The sequence below is a fragment of the Pelophylax lessonae genome (assembly GCF_965119305.1).
Source record: "Pelophylax lessonae genome assembly, chromosome: 6".
NCBI lineage: Eukaryota > Metazoa > Chordata > Amphibia > Anura > Ranidae > Pelophylax > Pelophylax lessonae.
Window position 1 is genome coordinate 324,967,917 of NC_138773.1, and position 25,437 is coordinate 324,993,353.

Genomic DNA, 25,437 nt, shown 5'->3' on the forward strand with positions numbered 1-25,437 from the left:
CCTCTGGTGGTGATCTTCTCTTAAGGTCTTTACATCAAGCTGATCCTCTGGTCCTGGTACTCCCTTCCATGTAAAGACATTACCTCTGGTGGTGACCTTCTCTCCAGGTGTTTTTATCAAGCTGATCCTCTCCCTGGTCCTGGTGCTGCCTTCTGTGGCGCCATTACCTTTTGGTGGTGATCTTCTCTCAAGGTCTTTTCATCAAGTTCATCCTGTTCCTGAATATTTAAAAACAGAGCAGAATGGACGGGGGCCATTGGGAGGCATAATGGACACTGGTCAACCAAAATAACATGACAAAGCTGATCCTCTACATGGTCCTGGTGCTCCCTTTCATATGAAGCCAATTCCTCTGGTGGTGACCTTCTCTTTAGGTATTTCCATCAAGTGGATCCTCTCTCTGGTCATAGTGCTCCCTTCCGAATGGAGCCATTACCTTTGGTGGTAATCTTTTCTCAAGGTCTTTCCATCAAGTTCATCATGTCGCTGAATATTTAGAAACAGAATGGACGGGGGGGGGGGGTCATTGGGAGGCACATTGGGCACCAGTCTTCCCCCTTTAATGCGAAAAAGCTGATCCTCTCCCTGGTCCTGATGCTCCCTTCCATGTGAAGCCATTACCTCTGGTGGTGACCTTCTTCTCTTCCGGTCTTTCCATCAAGCTGATCCTCTCCCTGGTCCTGGTACTCCCTTCCATGTAAAGCCATTGCCTCTGGTGGTGACCTTCTCTTAAGGTCTTTACATCAAGCTGATCCTCTTTGGTCCTGGTACTCCCTTCCATGTAAAGACATTACCTCTGGTGGTGACCTTCTCTCCAGGTGTTTTCATCAAGCTGATCCTCTCCCTGGTCCTGGTGCTGCCTTCTGTGGCGCCATTACCTTTGGTGGTGATCTTCTCTCAAGGTCTCTTCATCAAGTTCATCCTGTTCCTTAATATTTAAAAACAGAACAGAATGGACGGGAGCCATTGGGAGGCACAATGGACACCGGTCAACCACAATAATATGACAAAGCTGATCTTCTACCTGGTCCTGGTGCTCCCTTTCATGTGAAGCCAATACCTCTGGTGGTTAACTTCTCTTTAGGTATTTCCATCAAACGGATCTGCTCTCTGGTCATGGTGCTCCCTTCCGAATGGAGCCATTACCTTTGGTGGTAATCTTCTCTCAAGGTCTTTCCATCAAGTTCATCCTGTCCCTGAATATTTAGAAACAGAATGGACGGGGGGCCATTGGGAGGCACATTGGACACCGGTCTTCCCCGTTAATACAACAAAGCTGATCCTCTCCCTGGTCCTGGTGCTCCCTTCCATGTGAAGCCATTACCTCTGGGGGTGACCTTCTCTTCATGTCTTTCCATCTACCTGATTCCCTCACTGGTCCTGTGGGTGGCTCCCCCTTCTGGTAGGGGCCTCAGTTCATTTGGTGGTTGTTCCTTTAGGGGGTTTCTGGGCTGTGGACAGGCCCTGCTACGTTTTTCGGGTTTATTGGAGGTTATTGCTGTATTGAACAGCTTTTGGACGTTCCAACTGCATCTGAATTCCTTTCTAATGGAGGAGTAGGAAAATGGGCTTTTTGTTTGTTTTTCGTGGTGTCTGTTGAGGGACACAGACCCCACCCTTTTGTGTTTAATGACCATGCTTTTGGTACTGCTTACTACCGACTGAGGCAAGCTAGGTAGAGGAAAGGTAATCCGGGGGCGTGGCTTACAATTTTGTGTTTGCCAGTGTCCCGGCAGTATAACCCGACTTTATCTGACTTCCTGTGTCCCTCAATGGACTCAAAGGAAAGAATTTTACAGTTAGAGCGTTTGCGTTCCACAGATCTGTCCTGCAGGAATTATTTTATGTTTATTACATCACTTATGGGAAATTCTTTTTGTCTGAAATACTGAACAATTTTATTATTTTTTTTATATAGATATTAAGCGGGATAATTCTGAGGTCAGCCTCTTCTCGCCGAATGTCGCTGACAATACTGATTTGCGTTGTCGGCGGCAAATGGCTTTCTAGGACCTTGCAAACTAATGATTCGTAACTCGTCCTGATTGAAGAATTGTCCATTAGGGGACATCCGTCTCGCGTTCCGTTGTTCTGGAATATGCCGACGCGCAGCAATTGTGTCTCGCTTCCCAGAAATATTTATTTTGCAGATTGCCGCGCACCAGCAAATTCTTGTAAATATTGTATTTTGTCTTTCTTCTGTACATCCGCATAAATTACACACTGCAGAGGAACTCATAAACCCCTGAGGATGCCAAAATAACGATCGCTCTACAAGTCTGAATACATTCCTGGCATCTTACCCTGTGCAGCTTCTCTACAGGTATATAGACACGCTCCACCTGGAAATCTGCCTTTCTTTGCCTAGGGCTAGGCTGAGATGATGTCATCAGTCTGCTGCAGGCGGGAGGAAGCATTTCCTCAGTCTCCCCTCCCCCAGTGATCAGACTGTACATTGTCCTCATCAGTATGCTGCAGCTGTTTCCAGGGACAGGTTGGGGATGTTTCCTGGATCAGGTTGTATTGCTCAACTAATATATTCTGCAGAGAAATCCCAGGACCTGGCTGTGGTGTCTGGAAGAAATCCCAGGACCTGGCTGTGGTGTCTGGAAGAAATCCCAGGACCTGGCTGTGGTGTCTGGAAGAAATCCCAGGACCTGGCTGTGGGGTCTGGAAGGAATCCCAGGACCTGGCTGTGGTGTCTGGAAGGAATCCCAGGACCTGGCTGTTTTGTCTGGGAGAAATCCCAGGACCTGGCTGTGGTGTCTGGAAGGAATCCCAGGACCTGGCTGTGGTGTCTGGAAGGAATCCCAGGACCTGGCTGTGGTGTCTGGAAGAAATCCCAGGACCTGGCTGTGGTGTCTGGAAGGAATCCCAGGACCTGGCTGTGGTGTCTGGAAGAAATCCCCGGACCTGGCTGTGGTGTCTGGAAGAAATCCCCGGACCTGGCTGTGGTGTCTGGAAGAAATCCCAGGACCTGGCTGTGGTGTCTGGAAGAAATCCCCGGACCTTGCTGTGGTGTCTGGAAGAAATCCCAGGACCTGGTTGTGGTGTCTGGAAGAAATCCCAGGACCTGGTTGTGGTGTCTGGAAGAAATCCCAGGACCTGGCTGTGGTGTCTGGAAGGAATCCCAGGACCTGGCTGTGGTGTCTGGAAGGAATCCCAGGACCTGGCTGTGGTGTCTGGAAGAAATCCCAGGACCTGGCTGTGGTGTCTGGGAGAAATCCCCGGACCTGGCTGTGGTGTCTGGAAGGAATCCCAGGACCTGGCTGTGGTGTCTGGAAGGAATCCCAGGACCTGGCTGTGGTGTCTGGAAGGAATCCCAGGACCTGGCTGTGGTGTCTGGAAGGAATCCCAGGACCTGGCTGTGGTGTCTGGGAGAAATCCCCGGACCTGGCTGTGGTGTCTGGAAGGAATCCCAGGACCTGGCTGTGGTGTCTGGAAGAAATCCCAGGACCTGGCTGTGGTGTCTGGAAGGAATCCCAGGACCTGGCTGTGGTGTCTGGAAGGAATCCCAGGACCTGGCTGTGGTGTCTGGGAGAAATCCCAGGACCTGGCTGTGGTGTCTGGAAGGAATCCCAGGACCTGGCTGTGGTGTCTGGAAGGAATCCCAGGACCTGGCTGTGGTGTCTGGAAGGAATCCCAGGACCTGGCTGTGGTGTCTGGAAGGAGCTCCAGCAATCACAAGGCTGGTTTAGCAGAATTATGAAATTCTCCTTCTGGGTATTAAAGTTTTCCTTTCAACTACTTTTCATTTAATGATAAAATATAAATCCTCCCACGTTTAATGAATGATTTCCCTCTCAATTCTCCGCTTCTCTATTAAAGTTGGACATAAAATGTCGGCGTGTTTTCAGGCTGCGGAAATATTTCAGAAATACGTCTCCTCCATAGAGACGCCAGAATTCCGCCATCTATTCTGCGCTTATTAGATGTCAGCTGGCAGCGGAATGTTCATGTAGACGTCCCTGTGCAGAAGTCTGCCCGTCTATCCCAGAAGCCCCGGGGTGCTCTATGGTGTACGGAGCCGCTTCGCTCATCGCTGGGAAGCTGAACTTCAGTCTTGCACAGGTGTAGCGGATCCTCTCCTGGACTGAAATGGCTTCCTCTGATCTCACTGCACACTGTGAGCTTTTCACAATGTGCATTAGAAACTGCAGCAAGTCAGAGCCTGCCTCTGACTGGAGGACGTCTATCTTTTAGGCCAGGGGGGGTCTTCAAACTTATGGCCCTCCAGTTGTTTGGGAACTACAATTCCCATCATGCCTAGTCATGTATGTGAATGTCAGGGTTTTACAATGCCTCATGGGATGTGTAGTTCCACAACAGCTGGAGGGCCGTAGTTTGAGGATCCCTGTTATAGACCTTTCCTTCCCAACCTGACTGTCCCTGACTCCGCCTTTTTTATTCATTGGATTTTATTTTTCTCAATCCTGGGGGGAGCAGGGGAGGCTATGCCCCTAGCACAAGTCCCCCCCCCTTTTTAAGAAGAAAAATAATAATAATTTCCCCTCCAAGCACAAATTCTCTTGCTCCCCCCCCCCCCTTCACTAAAGACCCCCCTTCCAGCAAAAATTTCCCTCCCCCAAACCCACATCCCAGCACATATCCCCCACAAATGCCCCCCCCCCCCTTTTAAAAAATAAAAAATATATATATACATATAATTATTTCCCCTTCTCAACAGAAATTAACCCCCCCCCCCCCCAAATAAAATGTATTGGGGGTAGCAGGGGAGGATATTTTCCCTCTACCATAATACTTTTATAGCACAAATTCCCCCTCCGAACACACCTCTCCAATTTGAGAAAACTTGAACAATTCTTTCCCCTGCCGCCCCACAAATTCCTTCTCAACACAAATCACCCCACCCAAAAAAAAATTAAAAAAAATTCCCCTCTATCATATTACTTTTATAGCACGAAACCACCCTACTAACGCACCATGCCAAACTTGCCCTTCTAGAATAATTCTTTCCCCCTGCCGCCCCCAAATTCCCCTTCTCAGCATAAATGAACCCCCCCCCCCCTTCTTCATGTGGTCCCCCCCCACCTCCCAATCTAATGCACAGAAGAGCTCAGGAGCAGCACAAGGAGCCAGATTGGATGTAAGATGTATGAGCATTGTATCACTGAAGATCCCCCCCACCAAAAAATAAATAAATACTTCCCCTCTACCCTCCACCATATTACTTTTATAACCCAAATCCCCCCTCCTAACACACCTCCCCAAATTTGCCCTCCTGGAACAATTATTTCCCCTCTGCTGCCCCCCAAATTCCCCTTCTCAACACAAATTAACCCCCTCCCAAAAAAAAAATCCCTCTATCGTAGTACTTTCATAGCACAAATCCGCCCTCCTAACACACCTCCCCGAATTTGCCCTTCTGGAACAATTCATTCCCCGTCTCAGCACACATTTCCCATTTTATGTCCTTGCATTGTAAGCGCTTTGCCTGGAGTTCAGTTTTAAAGGGAATCTGCCTTTGCCACGTGCAAACTCAATGACTGTCATCCGGTGGCTTCACAGAACAAGCAAGCAGCCAGTGAATGGTAACACCAGGGGTCCTCTTCTTCCAGGTCAGTGATTGGTAGAGTAGTGACGCCATAGTGAGGATAACGGCCTTAGAACAGAAGCTAAACCAGCAATGACCGGTTCTCTGTAGTGTGGCAACATTACCAGTTAGTCTTCAGTCCATGCGGTCCAATGGTGAGAAATATGAAAAGAACACACTTGTCTGTCTCTGACCGCCTCTCACCTTTCTGTCTTTGTAATGGAGGTTATGTTGTGTCTTGCAGCGACTTTGTACGCCTCGTGTATTCTGCTTGGCGTTTTCCTGAACGGCTCGGTGCCCATCTTCTTTGAGATGTTCGTGGAGACGGTGTATCCGGTGCCGGAGGGGATCACCTGCGGATTCGTCACTCTCCTCAGTAATATCTTCTCTGGGATCCTATTGGTGTTTTTAACCTTTTATCACACAGGTGAGTGACTGTTACATAACGCTCTGTTATCGGGGGCTGGGGGAGCCGTCCCAAAACGCATCACAGCTCAAAACTGATCTGAAATGAAATATTCAGCAGATGGGAATATCCAGTGTTCATAAACTCCACATTCCAAGGATCAATATATAGCTATAGATGCATCCAGTGATCAATATAAAGCTATAGATGCATCCAGTGATCCATATATAGCTATAGATGCATCCAGTGATCAATATAAAGCTATAGATGCATCCCGTGATCCATATATAGCTATAGATGCATCCAGTGATCAATATAAAGCTATAGATGCATCCAGTGATCAATGTATAGCTATAGATGCATCCAGTGATCAATGTATAGCTATAGATGCATCCAGTGATCAATGTATAGCTATAGATGCATCCAGTGTTCAATATAAAGCTATAGATGCATCCAGTGTTCAATATAAAGCTATAGATGCATCCAGTGATCAATGTATAGCTATAGATGCATCCAGTGATCAATGTATAGCTATAGATGCATCCAGTGTTCAATATATAGCTATAGATACATCCAGTGATCAATATAAAGCTATAGATGCATCCAGTGTTCAATATATAGCTATAGGTGCATCCAGTGATCAATATATAGCTATAGATGCATCCAGTGATCAATATAAAGCTATAGATACATTTAGTGATCAATATATAGCTATAGATGCATCCAGTGATCAATATAAAGCTATAGATGCATCCAGTGATCAATATAAAGCTATAGATGCATCCAGTGATCAATATATATCTATAGATGCATCCAGTGATCAATATATATCTATAGATGCATCCAGTGAACAATGTATAGCTCTCTATAAATATTTCCAATGATCAATATATAGCATATATACTTCCACTGATCAATATGTAGCTATAGATACATCCAGTGATCAATTCATGGCTTTCTATAGATATTTCCAATGATTAGTATATAGCTCTCTCCCTATTGTGGGAGGGGCAGAAATACAAACTACTGCAGGGAAATCTCCTCATTATGGGAGGGGCAGAGGCACAAACTACTGCAGGAAATCTCACTATTGTGGGAGGGGCAGAGACACAAACTACTGCAGGAAATCTCGCCATTATGGGAGGGGCAGAGATACAAACTACTGCAGGATATCTCGCCATTATGGGAGGGGCAGAGATACAAACTACTGCAGGATATCTCGCCATTATGGGAGGGGCAGAGACACAAACTACTGCAGGATATCTCGCCATTATGGTAGGGGCAGAGACACAAACTACTGCAGGAAATCTCGCCATTATGGGAGGGGCAGAGACACAAACTACTGCAGGAAATCTCACTATTGTGGGAGGGGCAGAGACACAAATTACTGCAGGAAATCTCACTATTGTGGGAGGGGCAGAGACACAAACTACTGCAGGAAATCTCGCCATTATGGGAGGGGCAGAGATACAAACTACTGCAGGATATCTCGCCATTATGGGAGGGGCAGAGATACAAACTACTGCAGGATATCTCGCCATTATGGGAGGGGCAGAGACACAAACTACTGCAGGATATCTCGCCATTATGGTAGGGGCAGAGACACAAACTACTGCAGGAAATCTCGCCATTATGGGAGGGGCAGAGACACAAACTACTGCAGGAAATCTCACTATTGTGGGAGGGGCAGAGACACAAACTACTGCAGGAAATCTCACTATTGTGGGAGGGGCAGAGACACAAACTACTGCAGGAAATCTCACTATTGTGGGAGGGGCAGGGACGTAAACTGCTACAGTGAATTCTTGCCACCAAATCTGGAGTGTGATAAAAGCAGCTGATTTCCACCCAGTACTTGGTTTTAGTTGGAGTTGTCCTTTAAGGCATACTGCGCACATTTGTTCAGCTCTAGCGGTGTTCTCTGTATATAGACACTGATTATTGTGCAGGCGGTGAGTGAATGTCCGCAGTGAGAACGGCTCCTGTTCCTGGTAATGACCCCTTCAATTCCCCTATAATGTGTTCTGTATCCGGCCGCTATGGGGAAACGTTCCTGCGACTCGGATCTGATAAGCGGTTGGAATTGTCTTGGTGTTGGGTGGTTTGTACTTCTCTGTCCCCGAGATTTGTCCCCCCCCCCGTTCTGCGTCTGTTGGCAGACCTCCGATAATCCCTCTCCTGATGGCTCTGAGTAATGATCCAATTTCACCTGCGTAGATTAGAACTGCGGCGGCGCTGATGGGGTGACGCTGCGTCTCTGGCACCTTCCACTTTCTGTGCTGGGACCGGTTTATGTCGAACGTTCGTCATCTGTAGGGTCAGTCTGCAGGAAGATTGATTCATAAATGAGAGATCCAAACCATTGGATGGGGAAGAAAGTAGTATAACCCCCCCCCCCGTAGGACACATGGATTTAAAGGTGAACCCCCCCCCCCGGGCACAAAACTATATATATTCCTCAGTAGCCACAAAGGATATAAATTCACTCTGCGAGCACCAAATGCCTTTACAAACCCAGATATTACCGTGTAAAAATAGCAGGGATCGCATTGCTGTGCATAGCCTGAGCAGATCTGTGGGAGGGACTTGGCAGGCTCCACCCACTACATCTTGCCAGCAGAGAACAGGAGGGGGCAGAGACAAGACCAATCACACTTTTCCAGCATTGAGCAGAGCTGTGGGAGTGTCCCAGCAGGCTCCACCCACTACAGCCTGCAAGCAGAGAACGGGAGGGGGTGGAGACCAGGCCAATCACTCTTTTCCAGCATAGAGCAGAGCTATGGGAAGGTCCCAGCAGGCTCCACCCACTACAGGCTATCAGCAGAAATCTACAGGAGGGGGTGGAGACCAGACCAGTCACACTGTCTGAGAGAGCAGGGCTGTGGGAGGGTCCCAGCAGGCTCCACCCACTACAGCCTGCCAGCAGGGAACAGGAGGAGGTGGAGACCAGACCAATCACACTTTTGCAGCATAGAGCAGAGCTATGGAAGGGTCCCTGCAGGCTCCACCCACTACAGGCTGCCAGCAGAAATCTACAGGAGGGGGTGGAGATCAGTCACTCTGTTCGTGGAAGGTCCCAGCAGGCTCCACCCACTGCAGCCTGCCAGCAGCGAACAGGAGGGGTGGAGACCAAACAATCACTCTTTTGCAGCATAGAGCAGAGCTGTGGGAAGGTCCCAGCAGGCTCCACCCACTACAGGCTGCCAGTAGAAATCTACAGGAGGGGGTGGAGACCAGACCAGTCACTCTATTCGAGAGAGCAGAGCTGTGGGAGGCTCCCAGCAGGCTCCACCCACTACAGCCTGCCAGCAGGGAACAGGAGTGGGTGGAGACCAGACCACTTACTCTGTTAAAGGAGAAAGCAGAGCTGTAGGAGGGTCCCAGCAGGCTCCACCCACTACAGGTAGCTAGCAGAAAACTAAAGGAGGGGGTGGAGACCAGATCAGCCATTCTGTTTAACCACTTAAGGACCACCCCACGTACATTCAAGGGGCGGCCCTTAGCGCAAAATCACATACCTGTACGCGATTTTGTAGATGGGGTCTAAGAGGCGCGTGCCGCCAGAGCCGCGCTCCCACTGTGATTGGGCACAGCAGGAGCCAATCAGCAGGTCCAGCGGCCACCCGCGATCGTTCAGGAGAATGACAGAACAGCAGTCTGCCTATGTATACAAGATAGACCCCTGTTCTGTCAGACAGGAAGAGCGAGATCTTGTGTTCCCACTAATCGGGAACACAGATCTATCTCTTCCTGTAGACAGTCCATCCCCCACACAGTTAGAAAGCACTCCCTGGGAGCACACTTAACCCTTTGATTGCCCCTGATGTTGATCCCTTCCCTGCCAGTGTCATTTATACAGTGGCAGTGCATATTTTTAGCACAGATCACTGTATTGGTGTCACTGGTCTCCAAAAGGTGGTTAAGGCAGGAGCAAAGCTGTGTGGGGGGGCCCCACCAGGCCCCACCCACTAAAGGCTGCCTGCAGAAAACAGGAGGGGGCGCCTAGACCACACCAGTAACTCAGTTCAAGGAGAGAACAGAGATGTGGGAGGGTCTTAGCAGGCTCCACACACTACAGGCTGGCTGCAGAAACAAGGAGGGGGCTGAGACCAGACCAGTCACCCTTTTCAAGGAGAGGGCAGAGCTGTGGGAGTGTTTGAGCAGGCTCCACCCACTACAGGCTGCAAGCAGAAACCAGGAGGGGGCGGAGACCAGACCAGTCACTCTGTTCAAGGAGAGAGCAGAGCTGTGGGAGGGGCCTAGCAGGCTCCACCTACTACAGGCTGCCTGCTTGGGCAACAACATGCTCACATATAGAAAATCGGGTATGAAGGTAGCAGTCAGATTTTACGTAGAGATTGCCTACATGTTTCGTGGTATAAACCGCTTCTTCAGGGCTTTAATCTCATCACCTGACTGGGTATACATGGTATTAAAGGAGAAGTACGGAGAAAGCTCGTTTGGCCGTACATCTCCTATGGATCACAGGAGTGCAGTTCGTTTTGCACTCCTATGATCTGTTTTCAGCAGAGAGCGGACTGAAGTGCTCTCTCTGCTGACGTCACAGAAGTCGGTCCAGGCACCACGTCATCACGACAATGGAACTAAAGATCCGCCAGGTGCATGGACTGACACCCAGCTTAGCCTTTCAGCGCCAGGTGCCCACCCCTTCACAGCCCAACGCTCCAATGGGCGAGGAGGGGGCAGAGCAGAGACCGGTATCAGACAGTCAGCAGCTCTCTGCTCGGGGGGTTGTGAGAACTGAGCGATCATTGGTGTTTGATCGCTCGGTTCTCAGTGCAGAGGCACTGGGGGACAGATGCACCATCGGACCGATGCATCCACCTGCCAAACCCCATACTTCTATTTTAATAAACAAATAGGTACAGTAAATGTGTTGTATTAATGAGGTATTTAATGAACCCATTTATACTGCAAAACCTGTAGGCAATCTCTACGTAAAATCTGACTGCTACCTTCATACCTGATTTTTATATCGGTGGGCTTGTTGTCTCTTTTTTAAGCATTTTTTTGTAATAAAAATGTTATAGTCACATAGTCAGTTTGAAAAAAGACACAAGTCCATCTGGCTCAACCACTAAAAAACAAAAAACAGTAAAGAAAACCCAACCATACAATACCATATACACAATCCTATACCCGCAGATGATCCAGAGGAAAGTGAAAAACCCCCAGCAAAGAATGATCCAATTTGCTCCAGCAGGGGAAAAAATTCCTTCCTGATCCCCCGAGAGGCAATCAGATATTCCCTGGATCAACTTTACCTATAAATATTATTACCCAGTTATATTATGTACACCCAGGAAAGAATCCAGGCTTTTATAAAGCAATCTAATGAGCTGGCCAGAACCACCTCTGGAGGGAGTCTATAACACATTTTCAATAAAATAATGTACCACACAATGCAACTAAAAAATGTTTGTAATGGTCCCCTGCGCTCAGAAGTGTAATGACCTTCACTTAAGGATAAACCCAAATTTAATGCATAAAATACATTAACCCATTGCTACTTAAAGTGGAGTGCCACTCATTTTCGGAACTTTAGATCTATGTAATCCCCTTTAAAACGGCTTTTACCAATGGAAACTTTTTTTTTTTTTGCTAGTAAATACCTTAATTTCGGCTTTATTCCTCCTCTCCTCACTTCCTGGTCCGATCGGCGATGACGTCATTCGGCGATCCGCAGTGTCTGCTGGGATGTATTCTATTCCAGAAATCTCGCAGTAGCTGTATCTGTACTGAGCCGTGCCTGCCCCGCCTCCGCCCCGCCTCCGCCCCGCCTCCTCTAATTGAGTTTCATTGTATGAATGTATTAAGGCTGTTCTCTGCCCCACCTCCGCCCCGCCTCCTCTCATTGAATTGCATTGTATGAATGTATTAAGGCTGTTCTCTGCCCCGCCTCCTCTCATTGATTTGTAAGAGGAGGCGGGGCGGAGGCGGGGCAGAGAACGGCCTTAATACATTCATACAATGCAACTCAATGAGAGGAGGCGGGGCGGAGGCGGGGCGGAGGCAGGGAAGGCACGGCTCAGTACAGATACAGCTACTCCGAGATTTCTGGAATAGAATACATCCCAGCAGACACTGCGGATTGCCGAATGACGTCATCGCCGATCGGACCAGGAAGTGAGGAGAGGGGCAATAATGCAGAAATTAAGGTACTTACTAGCAAAAAAAAAAAAAAAAGTTTCCATTGGTAAAAGCCGTTTTAAAGGGGATTACATACAGCTATGTATTCCAACCTATTAAAAATGGGTGGAACTCCGCTTTAAAATAGAAGCAAAAATTATCAAACACACCAACTTGTCCTTATAGAACAAAATATTTTGTTCTCTGAGGACAAGTTGGTGTGTTATCATTATTCCACATTTTCACAGCTCTTACTTTGAAGAAACCTTTCCGTTTTTGGAGATGAAATCTCCTTTCCTCTAGACATAAATAGCGCCCCCTTGTCCTCTGTGATGACCTTAAATTGAATAACTCAACATCAAGTTCACTATATGGACCCCTTATGTATTTATACATGGAGATCATATCCCCCCTTATGTATTTATACATGAAGATCATATCCCCCCTTATGTATTTATACATGAAGATCATATCCCCCCTTATGTATTTATACATGGAGATCATATCCCCCCTTATGTATTTATACATGGTGATCCTATCCCCCCTTATGTATTTATACATGGAGATCATATCCCCCTTATGTATTTATACATGATGATCATATCCCCCCTTATGTATTTGTACATGAAGATCATATCCCCCCTTATGTATTTATACATGGAGATCATATCCCCCCTTATGTATTTATACATGGTGATCCTATCCCCCCTTATGTATTTTTTTTACATGGAGATCATATCCCCCTTATGTATTTATACATGATGATCATATCCCCCCTTATGTATTTATACATGATGATCATATCCCCCCTTATGTATTTATACATGAAGATCATATCCCCCCTTATGTATTTATACATGGAGATCATATCCCCCCTTATGTATTTATACATGGTGATCCTATCCCCCCTTATGTATTTATACATGGAGATCATATCCCCCCCCTTATGTATTTATACATGGTGATCCTATCCCCCCTTATGTATTTATACATGGTGATCCTATCCCCCATTATGTATTTATACATGGTGATCATATCCCCCCTTATGTATTTATACATGGTGATCCTATCCCCCCTTATGTATTTATACATGGTGATCATATCCCCCATTATGTATTTATACATGGTGATCCTATCCCCCCTTATATATTTATACATGGTGATCATATCCCCCCTTATGTATTTATACATGGTGATCCTATCCCCCCTTATGTATTTATACATGGTGATCATATCCCCCATTATGTATTTATACATGGTGATCATATCCCCCCTTATGTATTTATACATGGTGATCATATCCCCCCTTATGTATTTATACATGGAGATCCTATCCCCCCTTATGTATTTATACATGGCGATCATATCCCCCCTTATGTATTTATACATGGAGATCATATCCCCCTTATGTATTTATACATGGAGATCATATCCCCCTTATGTATTTATACATGGAGATCATATCCCCCCTTATGTATTTATACATGGAGATCATATCCCCCCCCTTATGTATTTATACATGGAGATCATATCCCCCCTTCTGTATTTATACATGGTGATCATATCCCCCCTTATGTATTTATACATGGAGATCATATCCCCCCCTTATGTATTTATACATGGAGATCATATCCCCCCCCCCTTATGTATTTATACATGGAGATTATATCCCCCCCCCCCTTATGTATTTATACATGGAGATTATATCCCCCCTTATGAATTTATACATGGAGATCCTATCCCCCCTTATGTATTTATACATGGAGATCATATCCCCCCTTATGTATTTATACATGGAGATCATATCCCCCCTTATGTATTTATACATGGAGATCATATACCCCTTATGCATTTATACTTGGAGATCATATCCCCCCCTTATACATTTATACATGGAGATCATATCACCCCTTATGTATTTAAACATGGAGATCATATCCCCCCTAATGTATTTATTACATGGTGATCATATTCCCCCTTATGTATTTATACATGGAGATCGTACCCCCCCCTTTAATATCCTCTTCTCAAGAGAGAATAAATTCAGCTCCTCTAATCTCTCCTCATAGCTGAGCTCCTCCATGCCTCTTATCAGTTTGGTTTCCCTTCTCTGCACTTTCTCCAGTTCCCCGATATCCTTTCTGAGAAATGGAGTCCAAAACTGAACTGCATATTCCAGATGAGGTCTTACTAATGATCTGTACAGATGATATCTCTCTCTGGTGTCCATACTTCTCCTATACAAGAAAGGACTTTGCTTGCTTTGAAAACAGCAGCTTGACATTGCATGCTATTAAGCTTAGGATCTACCAGAACCCCCAGATCCTTCTCCGCTATGGATTCCCCCAGTTCTACTACCCCTAGTATGGTAGTATGATGCATGCATAGTCATACCCCCCAAGTGCAGAACTTTACATTTGTCAACATTAAACCTCATTTGCCACAAAGTTGTCCAATGAAACAGTGCATTGAGGTGAGCTTGTAAATTGGAGACATCCTGTAAGGAAGTTATTCCACTGCAAAGCTTGGTGTCATCTGCAAAGACTGAAATGGTCCTATTAATCCCAGACCCGATCTCATTTATAAAGATATTAAAAAGTAAGGGTCCCAACACTGAACCTTGGGGTACACCACTGATAACCTTAGACCAGGGATCCTCAAACTACGGCCCTCCAGCTGTTGCTGCACTACACATTCTATGATGCAGTGGAAAACTCTGACATTCACAGACATGACAGGAATTGTAGTTCCTAAACAACTGGAGGGCCATAGTTTGAAGACCCACTGCCTTACACCATTCAGAGTAAGAATCATTAACCACTACTTTCTGAATTCTATCTTTTAGCCAATTTTCTATCCAGTTACAAACCGATCTTTCCAAGCCTGTAGACTTTACCTTACACATTCGCTGTGTGTGGGGAACTGTCACACGCTTTTGCAAAATCCAAGTATACCACGTCCACATCCACCCCCTCTTTCCAAGTATACCACGTCCACAGCCACCCCCTCTGTCCAAGTGTACCACGTCCACAGCCACCCCCTCTGTCCAAGTGTACCACGTCCACAGCCACCCCCTCTGTCCAAGTGTACCACGTCCACAGCCACCCCCTCTGTCCAAGTGTACCACGTCCACAGCCACCCCTCTGTCCAAGTGTACCACGTCCACAGCCACCCCTCTGTCCAAGTGTACCACGTCCACAGCCACCCCTCTTTCCAAGTATACCACTTCCACAGCCACCCCTCTTTTCAAGTATACCACGTCCACAGCCACCCCCTCTGTCCAAGTGTACCACGTCCACAGCCACCCCCTCTGTCCAAGTGTACCACGTCCACAGCCACCCCCTCTGTCCAAGTGTACCACGTCCACAGCCACCCCCTCTGTCCAAGTGTACCACGTCCACAGCCACCCCCTCTGTCCAAGTGTACCACGTCCACAGCCACCCCCTCTGTCCAAGTGTACCACGTCCACAGCCACCCCCTCTGTCCAAGTGTACCACGTCCACAGCCACTCTCTCTGTCCAAGTGTACCACGTCCACAGCCACCCCCTCTGTCCAAGTGTACCACGTCCACAGCCACCCCCTCTGTCCAAGTGTACCACGTCCACAGCCACCCCCTCTGTCCAAGTGTACCACGCCCACAGCCACCCCCTCTGTCCAAGTGTACCACGTCCACAGCCACCCCCTCTGTCCAAGTGTACCACGTCCACAGCCACCCCCTCTGTCCAAGTGTACCACGTCCACAGCCACCCCCTCTGTCCAAGTGTACCACGTCCACAGCCACCCCCTCTGTCCAAGTGTACCACGTCCACAGCCACCCCCTCTGTCCAAGTGTACCACGTCCACAGCCACCCCCTCTGTCCAAGTGTACCACGTCCACAGCCACCCCCTCTGTCCAAGTGTACCACGCCCACAGCCACCCCCTCTGTCCAAGTGTACCACGCCCACAGCCACCCCCTCTGTCCAAGTGTACCACGCCCACAGCCACCCCCTCTGTCCAAGTGTACCACGCCCACAGCCACCCCCTCTGTCCAAGTGTACCACGTCCACAGCCACCCCCTCTGTCCAAGTGTACCACGTCCACAGCCACCCCCTCTGTCCAAGTGTACCACGTCCACAGCCACCCCCTCTGTCCAAGTGTACCACGTCCACAGCCACCCCCTCTGTCCAAGTGTACCACGTCCACAGCCACCCCCTCTGTCCAAGTGTACCACGTCCACAGCCACCCCCTCTGTCCAAGTGTACCACGTCCACAGCCACCCCCTCTGTCCAAGTGTACCACGTCCACAGCCACCCCCTCTGTCCAAGTGTACCACGTCCACAGCCACCCCCTCTGTCCAAGTGTACCACGTCCACAGCCACCCCCTCTGTCCAAGGTTTTATTTGCCTCCATGTTCTTTTTATATGAATAAGTTGTGTATATTTGATGATACTGCATATATCAGGAGACCAACCATCGCAAAATGACCCTACTTCCCTCTCTATGACCTTCTCTTATGGGTAAAATGCATCAGAAGTGGGGAGGGTCCCGGCAAGGGATTACTTGTTTTTGTTTTTCTTGGTCAAGAAAGTTGTCTGCATTGAACTAAACCGAGTGCCACCAGCTTTCTCTTCCACGGACCACATATAATTTTGTTTCCTTTCATTGCCCACCCCATTGTTCGGCTCCTGGGACTAAAGATAAATATTTTGTATTGCTGGATGTGGGGGAGCATGTGACTCCTCCCACCCCATCATGTGACAGTGCTGTGCCTGGGGATAGGCTGCTCAGAAAGCAATATGACATGACAGCAGGGGAAAGTCCTTAAAGCGGAGTTCCGTCCCCCTCCAAAAATGAAAAGTCAGCAGCTACACACACTGTACACACACCGTACACACACTGTAGCTGCGGACTTTTAATATTAGGACACTTACCTGTCCTGGAGTCCAGCGATGTCGGCACCGCAGCCGATGTTTCCATCAGCTGTCGGGTGGGTGCTACTGCCGCCATTACCGGTAAGGGAACCCGCCAGTGAAGCCTTGTGGCTTCACGGGCGGGTCCCTACTGCGCATGCGCGAAGTGAGCTGCGCATTCAGATTGGCGCGGCGGCGGGGAAAGGAGGAGGAGGAGAGGTACCCGTTCTCCCCCTCCCCCCTGAACGGTGCCAAATGTGGCACCGGAGGGGGGGGGAAGCAAATGAGTGGAAGTTCCACTTTTGGGTGGAACTCCGCTTTAATTGCAAGCCGCAGCTCCATTATATGGCCAAAATGTTGCTTATTTTGTCCGGAACGCTGACCGTGACCTTTTCTGATCTGCTCCTCCTCCATCACACTCCGGCTCAGCAGCTGGAAGGTCACAGCAGACCTCAACAAACCTATTAACGCTGGCATTTTGGCGCGTGTGACATTTCGCCTTTAATTTCAAGGCGCGCATTCTCCTCCGTATCGATCTCGGGGCGCACAGCCGCTGCTGATCGGTTCCACACAAAAGCTGCATTCCAGAGACTTCTTCGCTGGATCTTCGGGAAGGACACCGCTTCACCTTAATCCGTGTATCATTTTAATGACTCTATAAAATATATAATTACCCGCAAATGATTTAAGGCGGCAAAGTGAGCGCTCTTCAATAATTCAGAGCCGGTGAAAAGCACATTATTAAAATATGTATAAAGGCAATTCATAATCGTCTGGGCCGTTCCGCCGCCGTTGAAGTTTTTTTTTTTTTTCCCTTTTATTTCTCCGTCACGTCACATCGGATCTCCTTGTTCTAAGGAAGAATAATTAACAATAAAAATTCTGGATGAATTACCTGCACATTGCAACAATGTATTTATTACAAACATAAAAAGGTATATGGCGGCGTGCAGAGATTTCGGTGTTAATGCGCGGTCACACCCCTCCAGCCTCTCCTATGTTCTGTCTATGGAATCTCTTTGGATCTGAGCACAGATGTCTCCATTTCTAAAGACTAATTAACAAACCCGGGAGAAGTGGTCAGGAGGGGGATGGTGACAATCCTTCCCTGTCTGCGAGCCGTGTCTGTTTCTTTCTGTTCTTAATTATTTTTTGGTTTGCAAACGATTTATTGTATTCTCCCAGGAGTGCCGTGTTATTTCCAAAAGATAAACTCCTTTTTTTAGGAGAATAATGCCCAACGCTGAATAATCTGTTTAAAGCGGACCGCAAACACAACCATTAGTTTCATCCCTGTGACCCTGCCACGGAGGTCCCTGTTGAGGCACATAATGTTAGAGGGTGACAATGATTTGTCCAGGTCTCCTAACTTTGCATCTGTGTTGTCACAGGTCTTTCCATGCACAAGAGGCTGTTTCCATACACACTACACAGAAATGATCCAATGTTGTCACCATCAGGAACCTGGCCTTGTGGGAACCCCTCATAATGGGCACAGCAGGTGTACAGACCCATGAACTAAGCACAGGGATGGTGGGAACCCCTCATAATGGGCACAGCGGGGGTACAGACCTGGGAACTCAGCACAGAAATGGTGTGACCCCCTCATAATGGGCATAGAAGGTGTACAGACCCGGGAACTCAGCACAGGGATGGTGGGAACCCCTCATAATGGGCACAGCTGATGTACAGACCCAGGAACTCAGCACAGGGATGGTGGAACTCCTTGTAATGGGCACAGCAGGTCTACTGACCCAGGAACTCAGCACAGGGATGGTGGGAACCCCTCATAATGGGCACAGCAGGTGTGCAGACCTGGGAACTCAGCACAGGGTTGGGGGGAACCCCTCATAATGGGCACAGCGGGTGTACAGACCCGGGAACTCAGCACAGAAATGGTGTGACCCCCTCATAATGGGCATAGAAGGTGTGCAGGGCCTGGAACTCAGCACAGTGATGGTGGGAACCCCTCATAATGGGCACAGTAGGTGTACAGACCCGGGAACTCAGCACAGGGATGGTGGAACTCCTTGTAATGGGCACAGCAGGTCTACTGACCCGGGAACTCAGCACAGGGATGGTGGGGACCCCTCATAATGGGCACAGCAGGTGTACAGCCCTGGGAACTCTGCCCATTATGAGGGGTTCCCACCAACCCAGTGCTGAATTCCTAGGTCTGTACACCTGCTGTGACAATTATGAGGGGTCCCCGCCATCCCTGTGCTGAGATTCTGGGTCTGTACACCTGCTGTGCCCATTATGAGGAGTTCCCACCTTCCCTGTGCTGAGTTCCCGGGTCTGTAAACCTGCTGTGCCCATTATGAGGGGTTCCCACCATCCCTGTGCTGAGCTCCTGGGTCTGTACATCAGCTGTGCCCATAGAGGGGTTCCCACCATTCCTGTACATAGCATGTGTACAGACCCTGGAAATCTGCACAGAGATGGTGGGAACCCCTCGTAATGGGCACAGCAGGTGTACAGACCCAGGAACTCAGCACAGGGATGGTGGGAACCCCTCATAATGGGCACAGCAGGTGTACAGACCCTCCTACTGTGCACAGAGATGGTGGGAACTTCTCATAATGAAAATTGCAAATGGACAGAGCCAGAAACTTGGTACAGTGGATGGTGGGAGCCCCTCATAATGGGCAAAGCTGTGAACTCGGTGCAGGGATAGTGGTAACCCCCAAATCTAGAGAATCTGTATTTTGGCTAAGCAAAGTTTTCTTCATCCAGTACATTCATCTCCTGAAATGTCTGACCGATATCCTGATGAGGATGAATTTATTGGACTTCCCTTTTGACACACATCTCAGACTATATGGCTACAAACCCCAGCAACTACACCCCCCCCCCCCCCCCCCCGACTCTAGGAAATGGCTGAAGTGCTGGACCGTGCACTCCTGATGAACCATGACCCTCATCTGTTCCAACAGCTAAAGTCTACCTGTTGGAGCAGACAGGAGCGGAGAACCACTGGTCTTGGCTCTACCTTAAGGGCTCATTTATACTTGCTTAGACCTTAACACACATAAACGTGCCTACCGCTTCATCAGGCTTTTTTTTTTTAATGTTTCTAATGCTTTGATGATGCTTTTTTGAAATTTTAATGAAGCTTGGCAAATGCCCTGTGTGTTGATTTTCCATTTGTTATAAAGGAGACCAGTAGAACCCCAGCTCATTAGTACACCCAGCTCTGCTAAAGCTCCGCTCAGTAGGAACCCCCAGCTCTGCTGAAGCCTTGCTCAGTAGTAACCCCCACCTCTGCTGAAGCCTTGCTCAGTAGTAACCCCCCACCTCTGCTAAAGCCCCGCTCTTTAGTGACCCCCACCTCTGCTGAAGCCTTGCTCAGTAGGAACCCCCAGCTCTGCTGAAGCCTTGCTCAGTAGGAACCCCCAGCTCTGCTGAAGCCTTGCTCAGTAGGAACCCCCATCTCTGCTGAAGCCTTGCTCAGTAGGAACCCCCACCTCTGCTGAAGCCTTGCTCAGTAGGAACCCCCACCTCTGCTGAAGCCTTGCTCAGTAGGAACCCCCAGCTCTGCTGAAGCCTTGCTCAGTAGGAACCCCCAGCTCTGCTGAAGCCTTGCTCAGTAGGAACCCCCAGCTCTGCTGAAGCCTTGCTCAGTAGGAACCCCCAGCTCTGCTGAAGCCTTGCTCAGTAGGAACCCCCAGCTCTGCTGAAGCCACGCTCTGTAGTAACCCCCATCTCTGCTGAAGCCTTGCTCAGTAGGAACCCCCAGCTCTGCTGAAGCCACGCTCTGTAGTAACCCCCATCTCTGCTGAAGCCACGCTCTGTAGTAACCCCCATCTCTGCTGAAGCCTTGCTCAGTAGTAACCCCCAGCTCTGCCGAAGCCTTGCTCAGTAGTAACCCCCCAGCTCTGCCGAAGCCCTGCTCAGTAGTAACCCCCCAGCTCTGCCGAAGCCCTGCTCAGTAGTAACCCCCCAGCTCTGCTGAAGCCCTGTTCAGTAGTAACCCCCCAGCTCTGCCGAAGCCCTGCTCAGTAGTAACCCCCCAGCTCTGCTGAAGCCCTGCTCAGTAGTAACCCCCCAGCTCTGCTGAAGCCCCGCTCGGTAGTAAGCCCCCAGCTCTGCTGAAGCCCCGCTCGGTAGTAAGCCCCCAGCTCTGCTGAAGCCCCGCTCGGTAGTAAGCCCCCAGCTCTGCTGAAGCCCCGCTCGGTAGTAAGCCCCCAGCTCTGCCGAAGCCCTGCTCAGTAGTAACCCCCCAGCTCTGCCGAAGCCCTGCTCGGTAGTAACCCCCCAGCTCTGCCGAAGCCCTGCTCGGTAGTAACCCCCCAGCTCTGCCGAAGCCCCGCTCGGTAGTAACCCCCCAGCTCTGCCGAAGCCCCGCTCGGTAGTAACCCCCCAGCTCTGCCGAAGCCCCGCTCGGTAGTAACCCCCCAGCTCTGCCGAAGCCCCGCTCGGTAGTAAGCCCCCAGCTCTGCCGAAGCCCCGCTCGGTAGTAAGCCCCCAGCTCTGCTGAAGCCCCGCTCGGTAGTAAGCCCCCAGCTCTGCTGAAGCCCCGCTCGGTAGTAAGCCCTCAGCTCTGCTGAAGCCCCGCTCGGTAGTAAGCCCTCAGCTCTGCTGAAGCCCCGCTCGGTAGTAAGCCCTCAGCTCTGCTGAAGCCCCGCTCGGTAGTAAGCCCTCAGCTCTGCTGAAGCCCCGCTCGGTAGTAAGCCCTCAGCTCTGCTGAAGCCCCGCCCGGTAAGAGCCCCCAGCTCTGCTGAAGCCCCGCCCAGTAGTAGCCCCCAGCTCTGCTGAAGCCCCGCTCGGTAAGAGCCCCCAGCTCTGCTGAAGCCCCGCTCGGTAAGAGCCTCCCCCCAGCTCTGCTGATCCTCTGGTTTTCTGTTCCTCCTCTCTCTCCGGTCCCTGCTCACCTTCTGCTATATTGTTCCCACACTGCTCACCACATGTGACATTGCTAGTTTCTATTGCTCTGGTTCCCCAGCTCTGCTGATTCTCCACCACTCAATCCTCCTCCTTCAGTCTCATTCACCTTCCACTATAGCATTCCCATGTTGCACACCACTTGTGCCATCTGCTAGTTGCTCTGCTCCAGTCCAGACCCCCCTCACCTACCTGCTGCTCCACGCTGCACACCAGATGTGATGTCTGCACTAGACACTCCCAGAATATATACCTACACATGAATCGGTAGCGATTGCTGATGACTTCTTTCCGGGTCGCTTGTTGGTTTTCCATTGCATCCTGGGATATCTCATGCCTGCAATACCTCCAAAACAAAGCAAAGCTAAAGCTGCAGGTGCTGTTAGCGAGCGTTGTCATAGACTTCTATGGAAGGATTGGAGATGCTTTGAAGCACCAAGAAAGCAACATGGGAGTTAATTTTTGAAGAGAAGCAATCACGTGACCAGGACTGTAAGGTAACCATTTTATTTAGTGACAGGAGCTTTGCTATTGGCAATGAGTCCACTACCATGTTTTGAAGCAAATGTGAACAAGGCCTAATTGCACGCAGGAGTTGTTGGACTACAGGAGACCTTTACATTACAGCTAGTAGAAGTTGGTCACATACAACTGGACTTTTGTAATTCTGAGGACATTTTGTAGCTTCTTCCATCCCTTTCTTCAGTTCTAGTGAATGTCAGGAAAATATGCCAACATTTACATCCACGCAGGTGCGATTTGGGGTTTGAGCTCTAGAGAACCGAGGTTTTTTACAATTATAGGTTGATGATTCCTATATGTAGTTGTGCCAACATCCCTGGTGAGTAATACAAGTAGTTATTTGGTTCCTCGGACCAGTATATGGGACTTTGAGGCAGTAAAGTAAGAAGCATAAAGCGTTTGTGCGATTTTCACGTTTATCATAAAAAACACATAAATTACAGCATATATAATTCATGAAAGCGGTTGTATCTCGCTTTTTGACACTTTTACCTACAGGTAAGCCTATAATAAGGCTTACCTGTAGGTACAAATAATATCTCCTAAACCGGCATGGTTTAGGAGATATTTACAGTGCATGCAGCCGCTCTCGCGAGCGGCGCATGCGCTCTGAAGGTCCGGGGGGACCTTCAATTAATTTGCCGGGAGCTTGCCGGAAAATCACTCGCGCGCATGCGCGGGAGTGACATCATCGCGGCTCCGGCCAATCATCGCGCTGGAGCCGTCTCTTCCTTCCAATCACCGCGCCGGAGCCGCCGAACCAGGAAGAGACAGCGAGGGATCATGGCAGCGCCCGCAGCGATGTCCGGGGGTCCATGTCGGGGCTTCGTTCTAAGGTAAGTTACACATAATGGGCTAGTATGCTATGCATACTAGCCCATTATGCCTTTGTCTTGCAGGTTTTTTTTTTTTCCTTCTAGGGTTTACAACCGCTTGAAGTATTGGGTGCTGGGTAGGTAAGAGGCCCATCCGTGATAGTGCACGAGAAGCAAAGGTGTGACACTGTGAATAATGGTGACATTTAGAAACACAATATCCTGCCATCCATGGGTGTTGGATGTTGCAGGGAGTGTCTCTGTTCCAACGCGTTTTGCTGCCTAAGCGGCTATGCCTTTTTCAAGGTTTTCACCATATCTATAAAGATATTAGTCTTTATTAGTGTCATAATGTTTAACCACTTGCCTACAGTGCACTTTTACCCCCTTCCTGCCCAGACCGATTTTCAGCTTTCAGCGCTCTCACACTTTGACTGAGAATTACTCAGTCATGCAACACTGTACCCATACAAAAATTGTGTCCTTTTTTTCACACAAATAGAGCTTTCTTTTGATGGTATTTGATCAATACTGGGTTTTTTATTTTTTGTGCTATAAATAAAAAAAGACTGAAAATATCGTGAAAAAACGCATTTTTCTTTTTTTCTGTCATAAAATTTTGCAAATTAGTCATTTTTCTTCACAAATTTTGGCCAAAATTTATACTGCTACTTATCTTTGGTAAAAATAACCCAAATAAGTGTATATTATTTGGTCTTTGTGAAAGTTATAGAGTCCACAAGCTATGGTGCGAATCATTGAAAATTGATCACACTTGATCACACCTGATGTACTGAAGGCCTATCTCATTTCTTGAGACACTAAAAAGTCAGGAAAGTACAAATACCCCCCAAATGACCCCTTTTTGGAAAGTAGACATTCCAAGGTATTTAATAAGGGGCATGGTGAGTTTTTTGAAGTTGTCATTTTTTCCCACAACTCTTTGCAAAATGAAGATTTTTTTTTTTTTTTTTTTTTTTTTTTTTTTTTACAAATTGCCATATTAACAGGTTATTTCTCTCACACAGCACATGTATACTTGCAACTACACCCCAAAACACATTCTACTACTCCTCCTGAGTATGGCGATACCACATGTGTGAGACTTTTTCACAGCCTGGCCACATACAGAGGCCTAACATTCAAGTAGCCCCGTCCGGCATTCTAGGAGCACAAATTACACATATAATTTCCTGACAACCTATCGCACTTTTGAAGGCCCTGGAGCACCAGGACAATGGAAACCCCCATAAAATGACCCCATTTTGGAAAGCAAACAGCCCAACGTATAATTTTTGAGGCATAATGAGTCTTTTGAATATGTCATTTTTTTCCACAAGTTTTTGGAAAATGTGGAAAGAAAATGAAAACACATTTTTTTTTACACAAAGCTGTCCATTTATGCAATATTTCTAACACATAGCATGTACATAGCAAAAATTGCACCCCAAAATACATTCTGCTATTCCTCCTGAGTATGGCGATACCACATGTGTAACACTTTTTGACAGCCTGGCCACACACATAGGCCTAACATCCAAGTAGCGCTTTACACAAAGTTGTCCATTTATCCACTTTAAGACTGGGCCTATTTTTGACACTTGGTGTTTACAAGCTAAAATCATTTTTTTTGCTAGAAAATTACTTGGAACCCCCAAACATTATATATTTTTTTTTAGCAGAGACCCTAGAGAATAAAATGGAGATCGTTGCAATATTTTTTATCACACCATATTTGCGCAGCAGTCTTCCAGATGCGATTTTTTTGAAAAAAATTCACTTTTTTGAATTAAAAAATAAGAAAACAGTAAATTTAGCACAATTTTTTTCCATAATGTGAAAGATAATGTTACGCCGAGTAATTAGATACCCAACATGTCATGCTTCAAAATTGCCCATGCTCACAGAATGGCGCCAAACATTGGTACTTAAAAATCCCCATAGGCAACATTTTAAAAATTTCTGCAGGTTACTAGCTTAGAGTTACAGAGGAGGTCTAGGGCTCAAATTATTGCTCTCGCTCTAACGATCGCGGCGATACCTCACATGTATGGTTTGAACACCGTTTACATATGTGGGCGGGACTTGCGTATGCGTTTGCTTCTGCGCGCGAGCTAACGGGGACAGGGCGCTTTAAATTTTTTTTTTTTTTTTTTCCCTATTTATTTTATTTATTATTTTTTTATTTTTACACAGTTTAAAAAAAAAAAAAATGT

The 25,437-nt window shown here is 47.9% G+C and overlaps 1 protein-coding gene across 2 annotated transcripts in view; it reads left to right on the forward strand.

Moving 5' to 3' along the window:
- SLC49A4 (solute carrier family 49 member 4) overlaps positions 1-25,437 on the forward strand; it is a 102,367-nt gene that overhangs the window by 71,037 nt on the left and 5,893 nt on the right. For both annotated transcript variants that reach the window (XM_082262195.1, XM_082262196.1), the window contains exon 8: positions 5,799-5,981. In XM_082262195.1, the coding sequence (XP_082118321.1) occupies positions 5,799-5,981 (183 nt within the window). The remainder of the gene's footprint in view (positions 1-5,798; positions 5,982-25,437) is intronic.